This window comes from Stenella coeruleoalba (genome assembly GCF_951394435.1).
Source record: "Stenella coeruleoalba genome assembly, chromosome: 11".
In the NCBI taxonomy this organism is placed as follows: Eukaryota; Metazoa; Chordata; class Mammalia; order Artiodactyla; family Delphinidae; genus Stenella; species Stenella coeruleoalba.
This window is the reverse complement of record NC_137157.1, coordinates 46,253,684-46,274,170: the sequence shown is the minus strand read 5'-3', so window position 1 is coordinate 46,274,170 and position 20,487 is coordinate 46,253,684. Positions and strand designations below refer to the sequence as shown.

At 37.8% G+C, this 20,487-nt stretch overlaps 1 protein-coding gene across 1 annotated transcript in view; it reads right to left on the bottom strand.

Annotated features, from left to right (window-relative positions):
* PTPRR (protein tyrosine phosphatase receptor type R) overlaps window positions 1-20,487 on the bottom strand; it is a 378,611-nt gene that overhangs the window by 102,494 nt on the left and 255,630 nt on the right. Inside the window, exons 15-17 of the mRNA XM_079937947.1 lie at window positions 14,865-14,978; window positions 11,725-11,880; window positions 4,387-4,497 (exon numbers count right to left, since the gene is read on the bottom strand). Of these exons, the coding sequence (XP_079794073.1) occupies window positions 4,387-4,497; window positions 11,725-11,880; window positions 14,865-14,978 (381 nt within the window). The remainder of the gene's footprint in view (window positions 1-4,386; window positions 4,498-11,724; window positions 11,881-14,864; window positions 14,979-20,487) is intronic.

The following is a 20,487-nucleotide window of genomic DNA, read 5'->3' as shown; positions in this document are numbered from 1 at the left end:
TCTTCTATGGGTCTAACAAGCCAGAGCTTTTATTGACCCAAACGGCTTTTTTTTATGTGTTTTCTAAAATTGCTTTTCAGTAGCAATCTGGTTTATAGACAGCTCTACCTACATTCCATAAATACCTTTTCACTTGTTAATAAACCTCTAAGTGCACTGAAGATCTAATGTAGTTGATAAATGGTGTTCTTTCTATTATTTATTCCAACTTAGGGACTAATTCTTCTTAGTAATATATTCCTCCACCTAAAACAGACTGAATGGATTGGAAGTTGCCCACACATTTTTTCTTGGAAAATTGTATTTGTCTATTTGTTGCACCACCCACTCTACATTCACATTTGAGAGGTGCTAAATAAGTCACACATTTGAAAATGTCATGCATGTCTAATTTTATGCCTGGCAACACACATTTTTTCTTAAATTTTAAGGAAAGTAAATAATATGCCACATTTCAAAAAATTTGCCAAGGCTTATGTTATTGTTACAGAGCACATAATCCTCCATGACAGCAAGTCACCTATATAATTTCATAATAAAACCACATGCTTTTCATTTCTATGATATGAGAAAGGCTTGGACACAAATAATGGCATTCGATCTTTCATAAACATAATTAATGCCAGAGGGAAATTTCTGAGTGATATCTTTTCCTTTGCCATGGAATCAACAAAATTATAGGAAACAGAAACCAGAATATACTTGTTTGAAAATCACAAAAGTGATAGTATAACTATTACTGAGAGATCCAAGGAAAAACTTACTTTAAATCAAGATCAGTATCAAAAACATTTGAACAAGTACAAAGATAAGCTTATTTTAGAGAATCACATTTGACTAGTCCTTAAATGTGAACTGTTTACTTGTCAGTGGTTAAGCTGTATCAGATAAATATAACTTCATCTTAATCCTGTCTATCAGGTAGTATTTATTTTTCCATCAATATTAATTCCTTTCTGTACTACTGGTTCCCCTGTTATTTTATTTTATTTTTTTTTTGCAGTACGCGGGCCTTTCACTGTTGTGGAGCACAGGCTCCAGATGCACAGGCCCAGCGGTCGTGGCTCACGGGCCCAGCCGCTCCGCGGCATGTGGGATCTTCCCGGACCGGGGCACGAACCTGTGTCTCCTGCATCGGCAGGCAGACTCTCAAGCACTGCGCCACCAGGGAAGCCCCCCCTGTTATTTTTAAAGTGACTCTTTCACTTTAAAAAGTAAGAGAGTGTTTGAAATATATCATTCTACTACTTTTATTTATTCAAGAACTGTTGGAATACAAATCAAAATGGGTTTCTTCTCTCTCACTACTCGCCATCTCCAATGCATTCCTCTCCCAGGAAATGGAAGCACCACCCATCCAGGTAGTCAGTCAAATAATGTAGGAGTCACCCTTCATTTTTCTCTTTCTTCCTCCCAGAGAATCAGTACACAGCAAGTCCTGTCAGTTCCACCTGCAGATAAATCTCCATCCTTCACCCCTCTCCATCTACACCACCACCCTCTACTCTGGGCCGCCATCATATTTCTCATCAGGCTAATAGAGTAGCTGCCAGAAGGGTCCTCCTACTCCCACACTTCACCCCAAGCTCTGTCCCCAACCACTGGCCACCAACAGAGACCACAATCTTTTAAAATATACAAATCAGATCACATCAAAGCTCTGCCTAAAACACTCAGCTTACAGCCTTCTCCTGGAAACCAGCGAGGCCCAGCTGCCCCACCTGCCGTATCCTCTGCCAGGGAGCTCCTTCCCTACGTGTTTGTATGTCTCAGATGTCTCCGATTGCTCCACTACCTATTGCTTCAGCTCACTATCATCTCTTCATGGCCCTTAAGGCTTTTGAGTTTCTACAAAATTAATAAACTTTATTTTTTAAAAGCAGTTTTAGGTTTACAGAAAAACTGAGCAGAGAGCACAGAGTTCTCATATACCGCCTCTCCCATAGCTCCCTCAGCAGCGTTCCCTGTCATTAACGTCCTGCATTCGCATGGCGTACTTGTTACTCTTGAGCCTACACTGATATGCTATCATTAATGAAGTCTAGAATGTGGATTAGGGCTCACTCTCCGTGTTGTACATTCTATGGGTTTTGACAAATCCCTAATGTCATGCACGCACCATTACAGTATCATACAGAATAGTCTCACTGCCCTAAAAGTCCAACTATTCATCCCACAGCTTCTGGCAACCACTGATCTTTTTACTGTCTCTATAGTTTTGCCTCTGGCAGAATGTCATATACTCGGAATCACAGAATACGGTCACTACTTGATTTTTTTAAATGTTCATGTAATTACTGTCTGGGTACCCCTCTGGACTATAGGACTCATGAACACAGGGACCTCATCTGTCTTGTTCCTTCCTTTGTCCACAGGGCCAACAACAGGCTCACAGAGAGCCCTCTGCAGGAATTCCTGGATTGAATGAATGGATGAATCTACCTACCAGCCCAGTAGGGAGCGATCACCTTCACACTTCTGAAGCATTCCTTTCTCAGTCTGTTCTAGTAACTTTGGAGTAGCCTTATTTAGATTTTTGAATTTTACATGGATGTTTTGCAGACACTGGGAAAGGAAGAGTTAGTTGTTCCCTGGCCCCAGGTAGTTGAGGGTGTGGCTACTACAAGTCCTGTTACTACTTGCGATCAGTATGTCAGGCAGGAGTTCATCCAGTCATGGTGGATACAGGGGCGCTCCCTGAGCTGGAGATGCAGGATCTGGAGCATATCTAACAAGTGAACGGTTGCTCTGCTCTGTCTCTCTCAGCCCTCTAGGACTCACCAGCTGCTCCGGAATCTGCTTTCCCACTTTCCTCCTTGCCTTTGCTCTTCTGAATTGTAAGTATTTACTCCCTGAATAATCTCTATTTTTATCACTCTGTATCCCTTTCTATCCTCCCCTTCCTTCCAACGTTCCAAGCAGAAAAATACCCTAATTGTGACTTATGAGAGGGAGGACAACACTTGAGATTTCCTTTATTTAAAAAAGAAGAACCACATATTTTAAAACACAATGAACCATAACAAGGAACCACACCCTCTCTACCTAAAAAAGGCCCAGGGCTCTCTGCCAAAATTTCCATAAAACCTCCAACTTTCATTAAAATTCTTTACCCTTAATCTCCACTATTTAAGATATAAAAATCTTAAATTATTCTTTTGTTGATATTGTCACAATTTTTAGAAATCTTCTCTCTTAGTGCCTGGCCCATAGGAGATGCCTCTAAATTCATGATAATAGAAACTTCAGAGTGCATGGGAGCTTGCTACTTTCTGTATTTTAGATTCTAGGAAATATGCCCATCTTCACGCTATTCAAGGCCTTAATTGTTTTATATTCTTCAAGTTGAGACCCACTCAGCCTCTGTTTTCCAAACGGAGCCCTAACCTTTCTAACATAAACCTCTTCCAGGAGGAGGAGCAGAAATAAACAAAATCCATTAAGACACTTCGCAACACTGTTGCTTGTGGGAAGAATAATTAGCATGATGTCTTTGGGGGGGGGGGCTGTTAAAAACTAAGGAAGGAATGTTTTTAAAAATGTGCAAAATTAAAAAGAACATAGCACACAGGAAGAAAAGATATTAAAACCCATCTGCAAACTTCAAATATTTTAAGTTATATCACAGAATTTTCAAAAGAATAGGAAAATCTTATCATTCTATTAGAAAGGTAACTGTTAACTCATTCAGTACCAAAGAGCACTGCCTAGTCTAGTGTGTTTAGGTTTATTTGGGGTTCTGTGTTTTTAATATGAAATACACTTTTAAAGTCTTCATATCTATAATTTGTAATTTACAGAGCTATTTGCAGTGTATTCTTTCATACTTTTACGTTATTCATTCACCTAAAAAATTAGTTGATTAGGGATTGTTTAGCCCTTTAGCCGATAATCATCTCCTTTTCATGCCTGGAATTTCATATATTACTTTCAAGGCCCTTTAAAAATAAGAAAACCTTATTTTTACTCATTAAGAAGTAAGCTTGCCCCAAGACATATTTCTTTATAAAATTTTTCCCAAGTTGCACAAAGATAATATAAAAGAGGAAATAAAGCAAGTCCAAAGTGTACCCATGAGACTTAAATGGCTTTGAGGATTCCACTGACCTCGGTAAATCACTTTCTAAAACTTCGTTCTCAGGGTTGATCAAGTTACGAAAAGCCTCAGTGCAATTACAGCCTTATTCTGCAGGTCAGAATCCATAATTCCGTAGGTTTTCCTTTAGCTATCACTCTGCTGTCAGATGTGAAATATTTCCAACCTATCAGGGTCATAGTCTTGCTTCTGTTCTCAGTCTTTTCAACATTCTTTTGAATGGCAATATATCGAATAATATTAAGCAGTGGGCTCAGTAAAGGATAAAATATATAAAGAAGCAAACTTACCATCAAACACGTTACTATAATAACAAATATGCTGAGAAAAATGACAACAGCATAAAATCCTTCTTTGCTCCAGATTTTGTCCGCTTCATGCTGCCCTTGTAAAACATTTTTCTTTGAAAGCAAAACAGAAAGTCCGATGTTAAATGAGAGCTTGAGGAGACTGGCGTTCTTATCAGACACTAAACATATTTTTAGCTTGATTCCATTCAGTGTAGAACACACCTACATCCCCCGCTGCCAGAGCTGCTTCTCAATCTGATCTAAGACATTGGATTGCCGTTCTTATAGGTTAAGACGCTATTTTATCTCCTGTACAGGAGCAAGCATGCCCGACATGGCACATAGGGCCTTAGGCTTTGTGAGTGTCCCTCAGGGTCTCTCTTGGAAACTACCTGGTTCACAGGTGAGAGAGTTCTGTTCTTTTCTGTGCTGAGGAAATTGTTTATGAAGCTCTCCTTACTCTGCTTTCAGGCTCCTCCCATAACATCAACACCCTGCTTTATGTGCTGTAATACTGCTCTCTGCTTTTAAACAGAAGTGAAACAGGTGCAAACAAAATCTCATGATGCATCAATAAACAGAGCAACAATGTCGGCATCATTGCCTTTTTTTTGTTTTCTTTTATGAAATCTTTTTTTTTTAAATGCAGTCTATTTTGTCAAAATCTGATTAATGTACCACTTTAACCACATAAATTGTTAGGGTTTTATATTTTATTTAAAGCAACAGGGAACACCAGAATGTCCAGAATTATTTGGCACTATAAGGGAAAATAGTTTTACTTTAATTTATTTCTCTCTTTGTTTATTTACTTAGCTTACTATTTGAAGGGTGGAAGGGTAGAGAAAAAGCATGAATAACATGCGAATGAGTGGTTTAGTTTTATTTTACCCATTCTTTTTAAAAAAGCACATCTACTAAAATCACATCTTATAATAAGGCAATGAAATTTAATAATTCAGTGAAATTTATAGATTTATGGTTAAAGAAAATTGAGCTTGAAACCAAATGGTCCACAATTAGGAAAAAAATATAAAGGCTAAATCAAGTCAAATGCTCCCACTCATCTAAAATTACATTTTGTTGGAGTCTGCTTTTTCCCCTTTTGGTTGAGATGTCTCTATGATTAAGAAAGCCTTGAGAAGCATGATAGTGAATGATGAGAGGCCACATGGAGAGTGGCCCTGGAGAATGAGAGGTCGTCTTGTGCATTCCAGCGTCAGATGAATTCCCAGCTTAATGTAACCCCTGGGATGACTTCAGCCTATACTATGTGGAAAAGAAGAACCACCCAGCTGATCCTAGTCAACCTACAGCATCATGAGAAATAAACAGTAGTTGTCTCAAAAAGAAAAAAAAAAAAAGCCTTCAGCAAAACCTGTACTTGTAGGTGTCTGAACCTGGAAATCATTGTTGATTATTTTTCAAGACTTAAAAACAATAAAATGCATTCCACATTTGTAAACTAGACAAAAAGAAATATTTGCCTTGAAAAATATTTTATGAAAAGTTTTATCCTGAAACTCAAGCGAGTCTTGGTGGGGAGTTGAACAAAACAGAATGGAAAGGATCTCTGAGTTCAATTGTGGTTACAATAACTATGTGAGGAAGACTTCTATTGCTTGAAGTAGTTGAGTTTCCATTTCCTTTGCTTGTAAAATATAGATATGCTCACTGTAATATCTTGCCTTCTTTAAGACACAGACACATTTATAGATGCAAGAAATGATTTATGCATGTTTTTAAAATACATAAATGGTAAGTTGATGGAGAATCTGAAAATACTTGCTTGATGAAATGAGTAGAAACCAATATGTCCTGAAAAGGAAATCTTGGGGTCAAGTGACAACGTGTCTTTTACCCATTGACCTTAGCCAGATCATATTTTATTCCTATGTCTCTGTACACATAGCTGGAAACTAAGAGAAAACTCTTGTAGAAATCAAGTATAAATATGGAAATGAGTTTTTTTGCAGGCAAATAAATAGCATCTATTGCTTGCTATAAAAGCAAGCCACTTAAGCCTTCAAGTAGGTAGCATAAACTTGTCAAATTTAAGTGTGAGGATCTGAGCGTTAGTTCATGTAAAATTTGGATTAAAAAAGGAGTGGTTAGGTGGGTGGAAAGAGATTTTGTGTTCCTAACCTGATTTGGTTCCTTTCTTGTTTTTCCTACTATAGTTCCACACCTCCTGGAATACCAACAGGTTCCTTTCTGCTTAAGACAAATCTATTTTGTTTTCTCTTTTAACCAAAGCAGTAATGATGGAGGAATTAACCTCCCACCCCTCCATCCCCCGCCAGCACTTAGAAAGACACATGTTTTGAACTCCTAGAACTTAGCCACTGCACTTTCTTGGTAAATAGATTTCCTTCTGAGTCATGCTAGCCCTGCTGAGCACTACTATATTTGTACAGAGATCTAAAAACCTTGATAAGGGCAGGGTAATAAATGGAAAAGTTTGTGGTTAAGATCCCACAAGTCATAAGATTGTAATTCACAAGAATCTCCAATCTAACCTTTGTATAAGGTTAATGTGATGCCTTTCACATTTTTTTTCTTTTTTTTTTTTTGCGGTACGCGGGCCTCTCACTGTTGTGGCCTTTCCCGTTGTGGGGCACAGGCTCTGGACACACAGGCTCAGAGGCCATGGCTCACGGGCCCAACCGCTCCGCGGCATTTGGGATCTTCCCAGACCGGGGCACAAACCCGTGTGCCCTGCATCGGCAGGCGGACTCTCAACCACTGCGCCACCAAGGAAGCCCATTCCTTTTACATTTTGACAGGGGACTGAAGGTTCAATAATTCAGAGGCTCCATGGCTGGGTCAAACCAATGCGCTGTATCATCTTAACGTCTTATGTCACAACAATATCACTTTCCCTTTAGCTTTTTGGCAGTGAAAGAAGCTGCTGGGTTTTGTTTTGTTTGATTGTATAAAATTTGGGCAGTTTCCGGTACCGATAGCAATGGCTTCTCTATCTCCTGTTTAATAATTTGATACACTAGAGCTTTCTTTTCTTTTCTTTTTATTAAAACCAATTCTGACCCCAAATGCTGGGAGAGATGATACAGAGACTTTCAGAGCGACATCTCTTTAGAGAGATGGAGCACAAAGAATAAGAATAAAGTGGAAATGTTATAAATTAGCTGGTTAATTAATTGATTTAGGCAGATAAGTGAGTTGTATCCTACAACAATATGGTTTTGTTAGATAAATGCCAAACTTCCACTGTATCATGCACAAGGTAAACAATTCGGGCTGAGAGATCTGACCCATGTTAACATTGATTGCATTCCTCCTCGGCACTGTATGGCTAGGACTATATAATTCTTTAGACTGCTGGCTAATGTTTAAAGGAACAATCACTAAACTCGTGGATTATGATTATATTTATTTGGTATGATTTCTTTCTCTTTGTAAACATGCCATGAAAGTATCAGTCAATATATTGTCCTGTTATTTAAAGAAGGTAACTTCCTCCTTTGAAACATAAGACCTATGAAACTGTGGTAATTTGCAACTGAACAACAACAAAATCCTAAATCATTTTTTTTCCACTATCATTGCAAAATTACTGCTTCAATAGACATTTAAGTTTGTAAAAACATCTAAAAATAGAAACTAAAACAATGCATTTAATTTTATTTCCCTGAGATTTAACTTATTAGGCAAGAGGAAGTCTGGTTTTTAATTTTTAGGAGCATCTTATTATAAAATAATATTTGAGGTCCTCCAGTGTTCTAGGTACCATATATAAATATATAAAAGAAATAATGTCTTTGTCTCTCAAGAAACTTAAATTTGAAATAAAAATAGATGAATAAGTGAAAGGAAATCTCTATTTGGTAATTGTCTTTGTTTCCCAAGAGTCGTTTCTGATTTAAATAAAATCAAGCAAATAAAGAAATGGCAACAACAAAAAACACACCCTTCCCTAAAACTAATTAATAAAAGTGTAGGAAGAGATGCTTTGAGACAGCATTCACCTTGTTCTGTAATCCATGTAAAGGATGAAAACCCAAAATACCAATATTCCTTTTTTTGTTCTGGTAATAAACATGTTACCATAACAGAGCTATAATTTGGAGATAGAAATGTGAAAGAATGGGTTGAGGCATAAGCTGTTACTCCACATTTACCACAAATGATGAATAAAGAAGTGGGAAAACTCACAGAATACCTATCAGCTTAAACAACTATCAACAAATGCTTTTGCGGCGCCTCTGGGACTGTATGTGTCTGAAGCTCCCTCTGAGGGCCTGTGCACACTGCAGACGGCTCTCTCCTGTCTGCAGTTAGAGCTTCCGATCAGAGGGTACCGCTGGGCCCATTCTACAAGTGCCAGAACAAAACGCTCAAACAACACACCAGTCCCTGATGAAATGCTCCTTATATCCAATTAAAATACTTCCCAGTCTCCTGTAATATAATAGTTTCTAGATTCTAGATTGCCTAGATGTTTAGATTCCCAGAATTTTATAAGAAAATATCATATTTTGATCATCAAATACACTTTCATTATTCAAACGCAATACAGACCTATGGTCTATTGAGGGCTAATCGTTCTGTGACAGGCATTCAGGCTAAGCTCCTTGCCTTCACCAGTCTGAGGTGTGTTGGAGGACCCCCAAATACTTGAGTTGAATTAAGTTTTTGGTATGGTGAGCTTCTCTTGGTCTGCAAAGCTGGCTGACTCACTAAGCTGCCATACTCCTAAAGCCTTCAGAATGGCATTTAAACTCAGAATAAAGCAACAGGGCGAAATGCTTATTTTATTCACTGAAAGCTTATGGGAAGCAGAATAAATTAATCTAATGGTCTTTTAAAATTTTAAAGAAGAATTGTCCAGAGCAAGATGTGTGGAAGTCAGTCTGTGAGGGGCTTGAACTATGGGCATGGAGTTTGGTTTGATGTACAAAAGGGAGCCCCTTCAGAGTCACATGCAGGGAGGGCTGGGGAGGGGTCTGGGTGTTTAAGCTCATGTTGACCTTTGTCCTGGTCTCTCTGAAGCGTGAAGGGACCTCCTCTTTCTCAAAACTCCCAAGGCACAGTGCGGTTATGTTATCATAGCCCTGTATTTTCCTTATCTGCTTGTCTCTTGTTGCCTTATTAGAACTCATTGAAAGCAAAAATCTTATTTTATTTATGTGTGTGTTTGCTTATTCATTTATTTTTCTGACTTTGGACACCACCTAACCCAGCGCTTGGCTATTTGTACGCCTACTGTATGCCAGGCCCTGAATGAAGGCACTGAAGACACAGATAAAATGAAATGAAATGCTCTCAAGGAACGACGGTGCAGAGATGGACATGAAGGCCAACGTGGGGTATGGGGTTTTTGTATAAGCTCCATGAGAACACAAAGACAGCGCCCACATCTGTGGAGGTACAAGGGAAGGCTTCACTATACAGTAGACTGATCTTGAAACATGAAAGGTGCACAGATGGACCAACATACACACAGGCTTGGAGGGAAGAAATGGTGTGGGGTGTCCTGGTGCCTATTAAGTTTGGAATGGCTGAAGCATAAACTAAGAGAGTGTTGTTCAACAGTGATAAACTCAGCACACAAAGAACCATATACCACATTAAGAAATCCAGACTTGATTCTACAGGATTTAGGAAGCCAAAGAAGAGTCATGACATTAGGAGGGCATGGCCAGATTTGCTTTTAGAAAAGTTACTCTGGTGGCAAGAAAGAAAACACTGTGTGCATGTGTGGATGTGTGCATGTGCACGTGCGTGTGTGAGCTGGGGTTGGCAGCAGAGACAGCAAGGAGGGAAGCAACACTAAATGCAGGAAGACCAGTTGGAGGTTGTTATTACAGTCGTGGTTCAATGATGAAATACATTTTCATTCTGCAGTCAAATTACATTTGTTCAGTGCCTACGCTTTGTGAAGATTTCCATGTTTTTTTTTCTTTTTTTTTTTTTTTTTTGCGGTATGCGGGCCTCTCACTGTTGTGGCCTCTCCCGTTGCGGAGCACAGGCTCCAGACGCGCAGGCTCAGCAGCCATGGCTCACGCGCCCAGCCGCTCCGCGGCATGTGGGATCTTCCCGGACCGGGGCACGAACCCGTGTCCCCTGCATCGGCAGGCGGACTCCCAACCACTGCGCCACCAGGGAAGCCCTTCATGTATTTTTTTTAAATTTAAAAATTTTATTCATATTTCAAGTGTATAAGATAAGGACTCTACCCATTTTTCCTTTCCTTTCCTTTTCTTTTCCTTTCTCCCTTCCTTCTTTTTTTCCTTCCTTCCTTCCTTTCTTCCCTCCCTCCCTCCCTCCCTTACTTTTTTCCTTCCTTCCTTTCTTTTTCTATACTCATTTAGGATATGAAGAAACTGAGGCTCAGAGAGGTTGACACTATGTAAAGACAGACTTAATCTCACAGAGATTAAATCACCCAAGGTCACACACATTTTAAGTGCTGGCTTTGGGATCCAAGCTCAATCTTGTACCAAAGCTTTTTATACCATACCTGTGGCATTTGCTGTAATGAGAGGCAGTGTGCTTTACTGCAAAGGGAAATAGACTAGGAATAAGGTATCTAGATTTTAAATATTGCTTTATACCTCATTTGCTTTGTCACCTTGATGAAATCACTTAATTTCTACGGGCCTTACTTTCTGTATCTTTAAAATGTTCGCATGTGTTCCCTCAAGGTCTAATGCTTTGATTCTGTGAATTTAATTACATATGTTTGGGATGATGTTCATTCTAGCAAGTTTGGAGTGGGATGGAGTAGGTGAAGTAAAAAAGAGACTGGATTTATTCAGGAATGAGAGTATTGAAGTGGTGGGGGAAATCTGAAAAGTGCCGAATTTAGAAAGCACTATGAAGGAGATATTCATAGTTCTTAAGACTGGGTTCCTCAGCAAAAGAAAAATCACATTTCAAATTAATCCCAAGGTAGTGGAAAAAAGGGACCATTTTGACAATGAAGGCAATGAGGAGTAAACCCGTTGAGGAGGAAAGATTTGAGGGTGTTTTTGGGGACACCCAAAATTCAGTAAAATTCAGTAAAAGTAATCAATTGACAAATATACCTAAGTGGCTTTTCTTCTGGACAATTTGTTGGATAAGTCAAAATAAATTATAAGGCCATAAAGATTGGAGAAGAAAGTGTCAAAAAGGGAACTTTGACATGAAAATGAACTTCCTTAAGGAAGAAACATACGCAATGTGAAATCAGAGAATTTTGACCCTTAGGGAGATTTTTATATTATCAAATAACACACGATAAACAGCTTTCATCTCAAAGCCTCCTAGAATTGGGTCATGTCATGCTAACCGTGCAAATTTTTAAATGAAATATTCCATGAAACAGCCTACCTCGGGGGAGACTTCTGTAATTCCAAACTGGGATAAACTTTGATGCAAAACATTGATATTAAGTGAACGCAGCACTTCCTCAGACGGCAGAGCATCAGAAATTCCTGCTTTCCCGTTTATGGGAGACACAAATAGTTCAACACTGTTCTTCTTTCCCTAGTAAAAGCAGATCATTTGTATATGTTAATAGACATTTTAAACAACTTTGGGAAATATTTTTGACTTCCTTCTAGAAACATTAAAGAAAATCAGAGCTTTAGGATCCTAAAAGACATCTTGGAGATCACCTTTATTAGGTATTCCTGGTACACTTAATATTAGCAGCCCAAAGCCCGAAATCTTCAAATGGCCTTTCAATTAGTTGACACCTCTAGCTTTGTAATTTTATATTTCATTCGATGCTGGTTTATTTTCCATTCGGTATTGTAATTTTTGAGATATATTGTTCAGATGGTTCCTGAGTAATTGTGTTTAAAGAAGCCTTTTAAAATCAATTAAATGAATTAAGTAAAACCTGATGTAACAGTACAATTATTAGACATCACCACCCCATATATATATTTTTTATAACTTGTATTAATGTGAAGGCTGGACTAAGGAAGGTGATGCTGTCTTTGAAGTTGCTTCTCTGATCCTGTTCTTCACCTTAAATAAGTCACACTTTTAAGATCTATTGTTTGGTAGAAACAATGTTATGCAATGATATCATGTTACTTTCCTATTAGTATGACCTCATTACCTGAAACAGAGAGAGAGGATTTCTTACCTTAAATGGCTGATATGCCACATACCCATAAAAAACAAACACTACACAAAAATGACACTGCCTTTGATAGATTCTCTTTGACAACTTATACAAAGCACTTATAAAAGAAAATTGTTGTTAGTCTTTTCTTTTTGATACATGGAGTTCTCTCCTGCTAGAAAATTTTCTCTCTTTTTTTTTTTTTAGAAAGTTTTCTTTTAATGCAATTTATCAGAAGTTCAGCCACGTATAAAATGGAGTACTACTAGTCATCCAGGAAAAATGTTCCCGTGTTTGCAGTGAACAACAGACAATGACTAAATGTTGCATAATACTGATGTGAAACATGTTTATAATAATTTAAATAGTTTATGACCTAATAACAACAATAGTAGGAAGAGAGCACTTGTTTTGGGCTTGTCATGCTCCCATGTGCCTTAAATCTGTTATCTCCAGGACAGAGGTATTAAGTTATTTCATTTTGTAAATGAAGGGACATTAAGTAGCTTGCCTTAGGTCATAGAGCTGGGACACGGCCAAGTTGGAAATGGAGTAGAATTCTGTGTCTGTCTCCAAAGCACACGCTCTTAATCACCGTACTCTGCTGCCTCAGGTATCATCATAACTTAAACTATTATAAGAACTACTCTTAGAAATAGACATGCATAAATGCTATTAACATTCTCTGAGGATATGCATATCCCTCTCTGGGTGTGGCAAATCCCTCTTTTATCCTTTCAAAGAGCTATTATGCTCTTTAAATCTATATATGTAAAAGTATATCTAAGATATCTGAGTATATATATAAAATCTAGATCTAGATCTAAGACATCTATAATACCTCACTTCTCACTTGAGCACTGTGGATATAAATAACCTATTTCACTCTTTCATGATAATGGGAAATGCTGTATTTCTTCTATGCTATTGAGTTAAAAACTTTGTTTTTTTTGAAAGCTTATTTAGTCCCAGAAAATAGTTGACTCACAGAACAAAAGTTGTTATGGGGACGAAAACAATTCACCCTCCACACAGAAAAAAAGTGAAAAGAAACAAAAATTCTAAACCAAAATAAAAGCAAATTCTTCTCCATAGTGGGAAATGCAGGTGTTGATGCAGTATAAAACTGAACTCAAGCAGGAGCGTAAGGATTTAAGGCAAGGAGAACAAGAAGTCCTTGCTTAAGTTTCTAATGCAGGGGAAATTAAGAACAATTTTAAAACTGTTAAAATGATTCTAAAGTCCTTTTTCACGGGAACCTCGGATAATTAGCTTTTTACAAAGAGAAAGTCGTTAAGATTTGAATTTGCTTTTCTTTGCCCACACCCACCTTCAAGTGCAGATGGGAACATGTAGTTGAATGATGTCAAGGTCCCTAAATACTGAGGAGAAGGGGGAAAGAAAGGATGTGGGTGATAGATCGGTCTAAAGTGAGTCTTATACAAAAGGTCCTTTGGGCTTCCTTCATCCCCACCTCAGACACCCATCCAAGTTTTCTCTCGACTTTTTCAAGGCTATTCTTGCATTGTACTTGGACTGCTGTCCTTAAGCATGGTTCTTCTTTATTCTTTATTCAAAATCCTCTGCCTATGTGTTCACTATCCTTCATCCTGATATATATATATTTTTAAAGTTATTTATTTATTTATTTTTGGCTGCGTAGGGTCTTCGTTGCTGCGCGGGCTTTCTCTAGTTGCGGCGAGCGGGGGCTACTCTTCGTTGTGGTGTGCGGGCTTCTCATTGCGGTGGCTTCTCTTGTTGCGGAACACGGGCTCTAGGCACGCGGGCTTCAGTAGTTGTGGCGCACGGGCTTAGTTGCTCCGCAGCATGTGGGGATCTTCCTGGACAAGGGATTGAGCCCGTGTCCCCTGCATTGGCAGGCAGATTCTTAACCACTGCGCCATCAGGGAAGTCCCTCATCCTGATATACTTGAAGGGATTTTAATAGATGCTGTCTGGAGACAGTGCCTTACCTGATACAGAAGGTTTCCGTCTTAGGGAGAATATTTTGGGAGTAGTATCCGGTTGGTGAGACAAGTATTTTGGGCCCTTCTATTCATACCTACCAGGATAGCTAGTCTTGAACTACGAGAAGGTTGACAAACTTTTTCTGTAATGGGCCAGACAGCAAATATTTTAGCTTTTAATTTAGACAATCTGTTGCAACTACTCAACTCTGCCACTGTAGTGTGAAAGAAGCCTTAGACAATATGTAAACAGATAGGTGTGGTCTGTTACAATAAAACTTTCTTTACAAAAACAGGTGTCATGCCAGATTTGGCTCATGGACCATAAAACTATAGCATGGGTGTTCTTTATTATTGTTCATTATTCTTGAGTCCTGCAATAAAGATCAAAGCTTGTCATCTGGGAAAGCGAAATGTTGGCATCTTACAATGAGGCGATTGATGTGCACTTGCTGGGGCAAGAGTCCTAAAGCTGCGGCCACTCCTTGGCGGAATATCCGAAGCAAGGTTATGTTCAGCCTATTTACATCCACTTGCAGTGTCTGGAAAATAAAAAATTCAAATTATAGTAAATCTTTGATTTTGGACATTCAGTTCCTGACGGATGACTGACCACAACAATTCCTGTGACTTTGAGAAATTCACACTCATCGTGCTTTATTGCATTTTTAATGGAGATAAAAAAATTATAGGGACATTTTATGTGAAATTTTAAATGGTCTTACTTAAGAATATGGTATATTGTATAATAATGCAATTTGTCTAGTTATAATCAAGAATCACATGAATGATCAATTCATAAAGAATTTCACTGAAATGTGTGTTGGTTTATTTTGCTTTAAGTCCAGATGACAGAATGTAATATGCAGCCAAGTATATTTCAGTAATCCAAGCCAGAGGACATCTTTAATTTGTGTTCACACACAGCCACAGAGAGGAAGATGCTGTGTAAGTTCCGTAACACCAGACTTGGCAGTTTCTCTATATAGTGATTTGCTGCCAGTGCAAGGCAAAAGAATGAGCTGCAATAATGCATTTTCAAACTCTGGTAAAGAAGTCAATGGAAGTGATGATTAAATCTAAGGTAAACAATTCTTATTCCATCGCTTGGACAAACACTCTTAATTTTCAGGTTGTTTTGGAAAAGGACAAGTAAATATTTTTAAATTCCTAAAATATAAATCAAGTTATGCAATTAACACTACATCCTTAATTTAAGCCACGGGTGCTATGATTACATTTACAACATAAACTGGTTAACTATGTATTTCCAAAAATGCACCATAATCACTTGAAACAGATACTTTACAAGGTGGGGAAACCAAACCTTTATATGCATTTCTTATTTTATAATGCTTAATTTGCTAACTTGACCATAGTAGGTTATCAGTAACTGTTGGATGTCTGCAATATCATTTGTTCTATAAAGTGAGGCACACTTCTATGTACACACTTCTGTGATAAAGAGATTGGCTTACAAGTGTAACCTACTATAGTGTAAGAACTCTCAGAGGACCTTCTCCCAGTTTGCTGAAGAAGAAGAATACTCTTCCCATAATTTATAGTTTTGTTAAGAAATAATAAATCCTCTATAAAGTTGGTACAAAATAAGTGATTGGAAACTGGACCAAATACTTATTGCTACAGGAATCAGAGGGAGTTGAGGAGGTCAAAAGAGATATAATGGTTCCCAGTCAAAATGGCAGACCCAGCTAAAGCTCTAGACTGCTGCTGTACATTAGGATCTTTTAATACTTGCATAGGGGCAGGGGCCATAGAGCTTGGTCACGTTAGGCAGCTGGAACTGGACTCCTGGCAAAAAATTGAGATCCACAAAAGGGAAGAACTATTGAAAATTCTACCCAACACCCCAACTATAAGGTACAACTTGCTCCTGGGAGGGGAAGAGGAGAATTACGCTGGGAGTAGGTAGAAAAGTGACATTAACACCATCCATAATAATTTTTTTATTAACTAAAAGTCATCTAATGGTTCACAATTGTTTGCTATATAATCCTCTGTACTTTTCTCTAGTCTAAAAATGTTTCCAATATATAAAAACACATTTTCATGCAGAAAGTAAGACTTGAGCTCAATCCTGAAGGATGAGTAGGATATGGAAATGCAGGAATGAGAAAAACATTATACTTTTAAGCATGACTTATGTTTTATGGAAACATGCTTTATGGAAAATCCAAGAGATTAGAAAAACTAAATCCACCTGGTGGCTCCGAGAAACAGAGGTTTCCTTTTATGCAGCAGCTTACTTTCAGCTCTGTAAGGCTGTGGAAATTGCCAAGAGATCGGAGTTTCTTTGCAGAGATGGGTTCCTTGGTTTCTGCAAACACTGCTGAGGAACCACTGACTTCTGGCTCACCAGCAGTGTTTGTCAGGCAGGGTGAGCAGGGCAAGCACAGCCCTTGATTCCCACGGGCAGGATTTGGAGCCAATGGTCTATGCTGGGAACTGAGAGTCAAGGGGGTTGTGCACACACTTGAGAATTCAGTTCCCAGGGCCATGATTAACGAAGCTTGTAACTGTGGAAACAGTATTAAAGTCTAACTTCCTTAGATCGAAATGGTGTATGGAAGTGAAATGGGAACTCAAGATTTAAAATCACTCAAAATGGCAACTTTCCAAGAAGGTAGAACAGTGCATTTAAAACAGAAATTTAGACTCCCTAACTAAAATGAAGAAGTGAGTTGAAATAATTAGTTTAAAACTGCAATCATCTGGTTCATTGCATCAAACATTTGAATAATTTGCCTCAGTTCTCTGCTTGCCTGTGAAAAGCTGGATTGATTCCAGAGCACATACATGTATTTCTAACTATTCACCATAAAATAGTGATGCTAAAATACAGTACAAACAAAAAAATACATATTTGAGGGCCTAATACATGACAGACACTAGGTATGATCACAATTTGAGAAAAAGAAAGGATCCTAGACAAAACGAGAATTTTACTTCAGAGAAAATAAAATAAATATGACTTCCTATAATAAGAGGATATATGTTACCACCTTCCTCCTGGATAGATGCTAGAAATACATAGCTTCTTCTCATCCTATTAGATGAGATCATAACAACTATGATAGAATATAAATTTCCATGGCAATGACAGTGTCACAACTTCAAAGTTACCATATAACAGTACAAGATATATTTTAGTCTTATTCTAAACCCACTTGGTCATTTCTATTATTTAACATACAAATGACTGAAATTTTTAACTTTAAAAGGGATTATAATGCTCTTTCCAAAGGTAAATGCTAAGCCACTTCACAGTAATGAATAATGCAAATAGAGTTACTATCCAAAAACAAATGAGTATTTGTATTGATATTACAAATATATAAACACACAGAAAAAATAAACATAATGAAAATTCAAAGATTTCAGACTCCATCTGTATTTAAATTTATTGGACCTCTGCCTTGTAAAGAGATTCCTGAGTCAGTTCCTTTTATCTGGGGCCCATGTCCCCTCACCCACTTCTGCTTCCTCCCACAAAGGAAATACCACTGTGTAATATGACTTTCTTTCTTTGGTCACCAGACAGTCCACTAAAGTAGCTGAAGCCTATGAGCCTTAGATATAAATCAGCTTGAGGAAAATGATTAAAATGTAGTACTTGAATTTAGCCACCAGCATTATGTTTAAACTTTAAGTATGTGATTGGCTTTTAGCTATTTACATTTAAAGGACAGTTGAATTATTTTTGCCGGAGAGGGGGTCAGGTTTCAAATGTTAGTTACCTCTTGATGCTATAAGGTAGCCTGGTCTGTCGTCTGATCACCCCCAGTAAGAGTCAAGATCACACCCAGTGGCCCCATTAGGGAGAGGAAGGCCAAAAAGATGTCCTCAAAGTCCCTCAAAGAAGTCCAGTCTCGATTCCCCACAGCAACAAACAAACCCAGCTTCCTTCAGGACCAAGCCAGTCAGGAGGGATCCACTCATCTCCTTCTAACTTTAACGTGTGCTCATTGCTACTCGGGATCTCTAACGTTATTCTTGGCAAGGAGTCTCCCCTTTATGGCCAGCAGTTGGATTGTCAAGTGATCCCCAGGAATAAAAGCAAAAATTTCTCTGTCTCTGAACAAAGAAGAAAGCCCTGACCTATTGGAGGCATTTTACACCATCACCCAATCCCTTCTTATAACTCTCTGTGTTGTCCTCTACTATTACTTACATACTAATGATTTTTATTTCCATATTTCACGTTCCCACCTTTCTCAGAGTCCTACATCTGTTTCCCTCCACCTGAATGTTCCACTTATGCCTCAAACTCGGTATTACCCAAACTGAACTTATCTTTTTCCCCTCTCCTCATCCACAATCAAATTTACTTCTAATTCTATATTTAATATAATGTGATGAAGTACCATATTTTGAAATCATGTTGACTCACTCTTTTACCTTATCTTTCACCCTACCATCATAACATCCAATTAATTATCAAGTTCTGTCTATTCTACCCTCTAAAAATCTCTTGAATGTTGAATCCATCTTCTCTTCATCTGTATTTCCACCATCTTCGTTCAGGCCACTATCATGGCTATCTGGACTATTTGAATAGAATCTTCACGGGTTGCCAATCTTCTATGGTCTCTAATTCATTCCTCATATGGACCTGTGCAACATTCTGGCTCAATTAAGTCACTATTCTGCTTAAAATACTTTGAGGAAATCTCATTTTTTAATGAATGGTCCTAACTCCTTGGTTCACTGCCATTGTCCTGTCCTTCCAGTCTTACCTCCCAAACCTATCCACCATGTACATTATACTCCAGCTGTACCTAAGGTGTCTTAAACATGCCATGTCTTTTTGTATTGGGTCAGTGCGTATGTGGATCACTGGCTAAGCCTTCTTCCTTCTCTTTGGAGACTCAGGTCGAGCACCATTCTGTCAGATTTCCATGACCTCTCCTTCCCCCTCCTTTGCTTGCAGCTTTCAGTTCCATGTTGGACTTTACTTATTTTCTGTTTAAATTTTTATAATAAAAAATTCATATTTATTACAAAAAATATAAAGTACAGAAAGATACATAGTAGAAAAATGAAAGCATGCTTGTCTTCTCCTAACCTTTTATTCTAATCCTCAGAAACAACAAACCACAACAAACAATACTATTTCTTGTGTATTCTTCCAAATATTTTTGATGCATATAGAATGTAAAATAATATGTATTTATTATACATGTTTATTATTATTAAATACAAATAGGATTAAACTACACATGTTGTTCCATAAGTTGCTTTTTTCACTTAATATATAAGTCAGATATATTAACATATTTAATATATGAAATATATCTGAGATGCATTTCTGTATTCATAATATATACTGTTATTGAATATCATGTTTTGAGTCTCATCTAATAATTTCTTACTTTTAATAGTTTAGCTTATCCCATTGACTTTTATTATTTTAACAGATCTAAATGTGTTTTGTTATTTTATGTTATGCTATCTTTTAAAATTTGTTTTTATACCTCCTTAGTTTTCTGTCTTTTGCTAAGTGGTCTGGTGTTTTTTTGGTTGTTCTATATTTTTTTTTCTTCCTGTGCCTATAATCATAATGTTAAATATTGCATGATAATATATATTAAATCTTTATTTCTTGATATATAAACTTCAGAAAGTACTTATTAACTGCTGCTATGAAAAGTGAGAAAATGTACATCTCTTCCCACCAATTCTCATGATCACTTTCCAGTTTTTATAATTATCTTATTATTGTTGTCTTATTATATTTTATGGTGTTTATTATTATATTCTTTATAACAGAGACTACTCACCAAACCGACTGTCTCCTCCTGGAACCTTAGCCCGTTTATATCTTGGTGGAGCCATGTAATAGTGCTCACCAATTAGTGTAAATGAAAGTAAAGTGATATTTTCAGTCTGAGGTAGTCTTCTCCTCTCTCTCCTCTCTTCCCTCTGTCTGCAAGCTGGATGGTTCCAGGATGACCCTAAGCCTGTAATAAAATGGTGGCCCCATACAAAGGAAGATGCCTGGGACCCGAATCACTGCATGAAGCAGAGGCC